At 50.2% G+C, this 6922-nt stretch overlaps 1 protein-coding gene across 1 annotated transcript; it reads left to right on the forward strand.

Moving 5' to 3' along the window:
- The first annotated feature begins 320 nt into the window (after window positions 1-320).
- LOC119332058 (phosphoenolpyruvate carboxylase 1-like) lies at window positions 321-6666 on the forward strand. The gene is made up of 10 exons (XM_037605233.1): window positions 321-642; window positions 740-1131; window positions 1251-1335; window positions 3474-3696; window positions 3860-3963; window positions 4064-4151; window positions 4362-4516; window positions 4629-5627; window positions 5695-6081; window positions 6154-6666. The coding sequence occupies exons 1-10, from the start codon at window positions 466-468 to the stop codon at window positions 6445-6447; spliced, it is 2904 nt and encodes a 967-aa protein (XP_037461130.1). The 5' UTR covers window positions 321-465; the 3' UTR covers window positions 6448-6666.
- The last annotated feature ends 256 nt before the right edge of the window (window positions 6667-6922 follow it).

Below are 6922 nucleotides of genomic sequence, written 5' to 3' on the forward strand. Positions count from 1 at the left end.
TCACCCCCCCCCCTATTCTACCGTCAGTCTTAGAACCACGACAATGACGGCGGTGCGCCTTCGGCTTGCTTCAGTGCTTGTACTCGTCGCTAGATGTTTTACGAATCTGGATATAATTTTTATTATTTCTGATGTTTGTTGTACTGTCATGACTGAAGATGAATAGATTGAAAAAAATCGTAAAGGAGAATTTGATTAGTTTTGGGCGCCCGTGCACCCGCTTTAAGCCGCCTTTCCAACCGCCAAGGGCCGTACTTTTCCCGTGCACACACTCCGCAGTCACACACACCACCACCGTCCGGCGCCTATTATACGCCCACGACAGGCCACTGCCCCATCATCCCATCCACACTCGCAGCCATACACACGACACAACACACTGTCCGTCCGTCCGTCCGTCCGACCGACGGAGAGCGCGAGAGGCACACACCGCTTCCTCCTCCTTTGCTCGGCGCGAACAAGGACATGTCGTCATCCTCAGCGGCTCCCATGGAGCGGCACCACTCCATCGACGCGCAGCTCCGCCTCCTCGCCCCCGGCAAGGTCTCCGAGGACGACAAGCTCGTCGAGTACGACGCCCTCCTCGTCGACCGCTTCCTCGACATCCTCCAGGACCTCCACGGCCCACACCTCCGCGAGTTCGTACGTACTCTTAATCCGTACTTTCCACTGACCTTTCCCTCCCCTGCCGCGCATGAGAGCCTGCCTGACCTCGCCGGCCGGCCGTCGCTCGCTGCAGGTGCAGGACTGCTACGAGGTGGCGGCGGAGTACGAGGGCGACCGCGACGCGGCGCGGCTGGACGAGCTCGGCGGCAGGCTCACGGGGCTGGCCCCGGCCGACTCCATCGTCGTGGCCAGCTCCTTCTCCCACATGCTCAACCTGGCCAACCTCGCCGAGGAGGTGCAGATCGCGAACCGCCGCAGGAACAAGCTCAAGCGCGGGGACTTCGCGGACGAGGCCTCCGCCACCACTGAGTCGGACATCGAGGAGACGCTCAAGCGGCTGGTGTCCGACCTGGGCAAGACCCGCGAGGAGGTGTTCGACGCGCTCAAGAACCAGACCGTCGACCTCGTCTTCACCGCCCACCCCACGCAGTCCATCCGGCGGTCGCTCCTCCAGAAGCACGGCAGGTCGATTTTTTTCTTTGAAATTATAGTCCATTGAGCCCGGCTGCCTTAAAATGAACAGGGTAAATTTCTGCTGCATTTCGAAGCTTATTAACAGAGTAATCGAGCTTCTGTACGCGCAGGATACGGAATTGCCTGAGGCAGCTGTACGCCAAGGACATCACCGCCGACGACAAGCAAGAGCTCGACGAGGCTCTTCAGAGAGAGGTACAGTATATACTATGTTCCACAACCACAACCATACATGCATCGCTTGATGTAGAGGCCGGGGTTATTCCTCCTCTTCGAGGAAAAAACACAATCATATATGCATGCATGAGAATTTTGCTTTTTAAATCCAAAATGTTGGAGAAATGTTTCCTAGGAGCACCGCCATCAATTTTGCAATTGCTGCTCAACGCCATCATAATTTCGAATCCACCAAACCAACCGAGGGGTCCATAATGTTATTGTTTGAGGCGAACCGTGCTGTTCTTGTCAGTCTGAGGGGTGTAGGAACCATGCTGTTTTCTTTTGTGGTGAATATACTAGCATGGTGACATGCTGGAGTTGTCCCTTCCTCAGTCGTCTCCTGCCATCTTGATCTTTCTGTTCAATCATCTACAGTGATGGAATGATTAAGATTAAATGTGTGGACACGTGGCGTCTAAGGGAATTCTTGAGCGTATACGCTTCCACTTTACAATATATACTGTAATTAACAGAGTTTTAGTTCATCTTCCCTTTGGTTTTGCATTAAAGAAAGAGCATATGCCTTTGCATGAATCGCCAATGGTATGATGTAGTATATTGTACTGGCTCGCCAATGGTATGCTGTATATTATACTGGCTATTTGTATGAAGTGCCGTGATTGACTTCACTAGATCCATGTAGTTGACGAATCAGAGGATTCTTTGGTTTTCCTATAGAAAAGTAATGTCATAGTTGTGTGCCACTTACTATAAAAAAGAGTATTTTCCTGGCAAGATGTCATGAACAGAAATTTCATAGTAATTGAGTAATCTTCTGGGGTGGGCTATGATTCCACCTGTTATTTCCGCACTTCTGATTATAATTTACCTTTTAAGTTTCAATGAGATGTCGACAAATTCATTGAGTTTCAATAATTTGAGTAGACGTCAAATTTTTTGTCCTTCGGTCAAAATATTTCAGCCATTTCAGTAGTACACATGAATTCAAATAATCATCAAAATATTTTGTAATATTTTCAAAGTTTTGGTTGAATTTCAAGTGAATGTTCGGTCATTTGGCCGAAATGCAAAAGAAATCACTTAAATTCACTGAATTTTGGCGACTTCGGTTGTGGTCGAAATATTTCAAAAATTGGAATTCAAGACCACTTTGTATACTTATACTATAAATATTGATTGTCTTAGTTTTAAATGTCTCCACCACAAGCCTCTATTAATATGAGATAACTATCATGGGGCTCCGACATTAATTGACTTGTCAATTCCTCACCTGCAAAATAAGGGAATACTGCTCAATCCTTAGGAGTTCAGACAAACAGTTTGGTTTAGTAGGATCCTCAACACTACAGGGAAATGCTGCTGTGTTGCAGAACAACCCTCGAGATTTAGAATGATGCTTCGCAAAAAATATTTGCTTCAGTAGGGTTTAGACTTTTGGTTAAATTTTCTTTTTATTTCGGTCCTCACTGAAATATCCATTTTCAGGAATTACTTTACAGTTATTGTGCACAACTTTCATTGCATTTAGATGAAGCCCAACAATTTTTTATTTCATTTAATTTTATACTTTGAGATGAAAATTAATTGGTACCTACCAAAATTTCAGAAATTGTCAAATTTTGAGCACCCGCAGGCTACAGCTATACATAAATATGACCGAATCAGTTGCTTTGCATTGGAAGTATAGTTATTTGTTCATAAAATTGTCACACTACACCACCATTTGGAAAATTCTTCATTGCCACCACGACATTATTTTAAACTTGTGAGAAAGTAGGTCTTTCTGGCAAAAATGTACATCGATTAAAAACAGCTTGATTAAATGGTGGGCAAGCGTGTCAAGGTTCTTGTAAAAATTATTACATTGTTTGTACTTTGTACACACCAGATCTTACTTTTGGTGAACAATGTAGCCCCCTTCGTCTAACCTACATTCCCTACCACCATTTTACGTACTACGTTTATTTTCTCACTGAACCATGCAATTCGAATGTTATAAGTATTTGAATGCTGTTTTCCAGGTAAGAAATCTGCTAAAATCCGGAATATTTATCTTTATATCTTATATTTATCTTCTTCTGCCATAAACTAGTAATCGTATTTTTGCTAATTTGGTTGGGCAAATCTTAACGCCTTATGTTGGCCCCTTGCAGATTCAAGCTGCTTTCCGAACTGACGAAATCCGGAGAACACAGCCCACTCCACAGGATGAAATGCGTGCCGGGATGAGTTACTTCCATGAAACAATATGGAAGGGTGTACCCAAGTTCCTACGCCGTGTGGACACAGCTCTTAAGAATATTGGAATCGACGAGCGTCTTCCATACAATGCTCCTCTAATTCAGTTCTCTTCTTGGATGGGTGGTGACCGCGATGGTGAATTTCTCTTCCCATGTGTTGTTTCTATTTAACTCTGTTTATTTTTCCTTGAGGGGCCAACTCTATTTAACTCTGTATAAATATTGGGTGTCAATTACAACTATTTTTCTCAGTCTTGGTGGTAACACCTTTTTCTGAAACTCTCTCACTGGTTATATAGGAAACCCCAGAGTCACACCGGAGGTGACAAGGGATGTATGCCTGTTGGCCAGAATGATGGCTGCTAACTTGCACTTCTCACAGATTGAAGAGCTCATGTTCGAGGTATAGCTTGAAAGTTTCTCCATCCCCATCTTGCTTTGCCCGTTTAGTTCCCTCTGTTTGCAGGATCAAATGCCAATTGCTTTTTATGTACATTTGGCAGCTCTCCATGTGGCGATGCAACGATGAACTTCGTGTCCGCGCTGAGGAACTACACCGCGCTTCAAAGAAAGCTGAAAAACATTACATAGGTGAGACAAAGTAGTTTTTTTTATCCATTTCAAAAATTATTTTGCATCCCTGTACCAGTGTGTTGTTTCAAGGATCTTGAATTGCCATCCGTGGTTATTTTGCCTTGTCAATCAGTTTAGCTTTGACAGTCGTGTGCAATACTATTCGTCATGAATTTGCCCTGCTAATCCTGTCTATTTCAATACTAAAAATGTGAGCTGTTGATGCAGAGTTCTGGAAGCAAGTTCCCCCAACTGAACCTTACCGTGTGATACTGGGCTATGTGCGGGACAAACTGTACTACACGCGCGAACGTTCCCGCCATCTTCTCACCAGTGGAACTTCTGACATCCCCGCGGACTCCACCTTCACCGATGTCGAGCAGGTAACCAAACCAGCACGCGTCCATGGCGATCCATCCATCCATTGTTCCCGCATGTGGTTATGATCGTTGTGATGTTGTTGATCATAACACATTTTCCTTTGTGATCCGACAGTTTCTGGAGCCCCTCGAGCTGTGCTACCGGTCACTGTGCGATTGCGGCGACAAGACCGTCGCCGACGGGAGCCTCCTCGACTTCCTGCGCCAGGTGTCCACCTTCGGCCTGTCCCTCGTCAAGCTCGACATCCGGCAGGAGTCGGACCGGCACACCGACGCGCTGGACGCGATCACCGCGCACCTCGGCATCGGCTCGTACCGCTCGTGGCCCGAGGAGAAGCGGCAGGAGTGGCTGCTGTCGGAGCTGAGGGGCAGGCGCCCGCTGTTCGGCGGCGACCTCCCCATGACCGAGGAGGTGGCCGACGTCCTCGGCACGTTCCGCGTCCTCGCCGAGCTCCCGCCGGACTGCTTCGGCGCCTACATCATCTCCATGGCCACGGCGCCGTCCGACGTGCTCGCCGTCGAGCTCCTCCAGCGGGAGTGCCACGTGGGGCACCCCCTCCGGGTGGTGCCGCTGTTCGAGAAGCTGGCCGACCTGGAGGCGGCCCCCGCGGCCGTCGCGCGGCTGTTCTCGATCGACTGGTACATGGACCGGATCGGCGGCAAGCAGGAGGTCATGATCGGCTACTCCGACTCCGGCAAGGACGCCGGCCGCCTGTCGGCGGCGTGGCAGCTGTACAAGGCGCAGGAGGAGCTGGTCAAGGTGGCGAAGCAGTACGGGGTGAAGCTGACCATGTTCCACGGGCGGGGCGGCACGGTCGGCAGGGGCGGCGGGCCGACCCACCTGGCCATACTGTCCCAGCCGCCGGAGACGGTGAACGGGTCGCTCCGCGTGACGGTGCAGGGCGAGGTGATCGAGCACTCGTTCGGCGAGGAGCACCTCTGCTTCCGGACTCTGCAGCGGTTCACGGCGGCCACCCTGGAGCACGGCATGCACCCGCCGGTCTCCCCCAAGCCCGAGTGGCGCGCGCTCATGGACGAGATGGCCGTCGTGGCCACCGAGGAGTACCGCGCCATGGTCTTCAAAGAACCACGATTCGTCGAGTACTTCAGATCGGTACGTACTATATATGCTCATGACAAGATCTTCCGGAAAAATCAAATCCATTTTCTCTCTTGTGTAGGCGACACCTGAGACAGAGTACGGCAGGATGAACATCGGCAGCCGGCCGTCGAAGAGGAAGCCGAGCGGCGGCATCGAGACGCTGCGCGCCATCCCGTGGATCTTCGCCTGGACGCAGACGAGGTTCCACCTGCCCGTGTGGCTCGGGTTCGGCGCCGCGTTCAAGCACATCATGCAAAAGGACATCAGGAACGTCCAGGCTCTCAGGGAGATGTACAACGAGTGGCCCTTCTTCAGGGTCACGCTGGACCTTCTGGAGATGGTGTTCGCCAAGGGAGACCCCGGCATCGCCGCGCTCTACGACGAGCTGCTCGTCGCCGACGAGCTCAAGCCCCTCGGGGAGCAGCTGAGGAGCAACTTCGAGGACACCAAGAAGCTGCTCGTCCAGGTGAGCAAGATTCACATTCCAGCTAGCTCCACATTTCATGGCGGTTTCTAACCATCGTCTCTTGTGGTGCAGGTTGCTGGACATAGGGACGTGCTTGAAGACGACCCGTACCTGAAGCAGCGTCTGCGGCTGCGCGACCCGTACATCACCACCCTCAACGTGTGCCAGGCCTACACGCTGAAGCGGATCAGGGACCCCAGCTTCCAGGTGACGGCGCAGCCGCCGCTGTCCAAGGAGTTCGCCGACGAGAACCAGCCGGCGTCGCTGGTGAAGCTCAACGCGGCGAGCGAGTACGCGCCGGGGCTGGAGGACACGCTCATCCTCACCATGAAGGGCATCGCCGCCGGCATGCAGAACACGGGCTAGATTCAGATTGCCAAGGTTTTTTGCTGTGTGCTTGAATCTGCGGAGTGCTGAAGGCACCAGCTATCCCTGCGCCTTCTTCTTGTTTTGGCGAATATGAATAAAATTGTCAAAATAATGTATAGATGCGTGACTGATGTATAAACAGTATAAAATCTTCTGTGCGGATAATGGCACATAAAGTCATAAACTCAATATATACTCTTTCAAGGGCATCACCAACTAGGACCCCTGAAACAAACACGGTACGGAGCCGGCCATCCAATCGTATACACTCTGAAGCGAAGTTGATCAAGCCGCACGACTTTCATACAAACCAAATGATTTTCGTCTAAACCGGACCAAAATCATTACATTTTTGACATATTTCAACTAAATTATAGTGGACTAGGCTTTTTTTAACCTATTCTAAGTAATCGTCGGCTACGGTAGCCTCCGTGTCCCACAACATGTCTTCCTCATGTCCGGCAAGCTCGTT

Source organism: Triticum dicoccoides, chromosome 7A, assembly GCF_002162155.2.
Source record: "Triticum dicoccoides isolate Atlit2015 ecotype Zavitan chromosome 7A, WEW_v2.0, whole genome shotgun sequence".
Lineage (NCBI taxonomy): Eukaryota > Viridiplantae > Streptophyta > Magnoliopsida > Poales > Poaceae > Triticum > Triticum dicoccoides.

Bases quoted from the DNA above. Each gene is read 5' to 3' on its own strand.
- LOC119332058 (XM_037605233.1), top strand. From the start codon at position 466: ATGTCGTCATCCTCAGCGGCTCCCATGGAGCGGCACCACTCCATCGAC. The intron at 1,336-3,473 runs GTACAGTATATA...GGCCCCTTGCAG, and splicing joins ACGAGGCTCTTCAGAGAGAG to ATTCAAGCTGCTTTCCGAAC. The intron at 3,697-3,859 runs GTGAATTTCTCT...CTGGTTATATAG, and splicing joins GATGGGTGGTGACCGCGATG to GAAACCCCAGAGTCACACCG.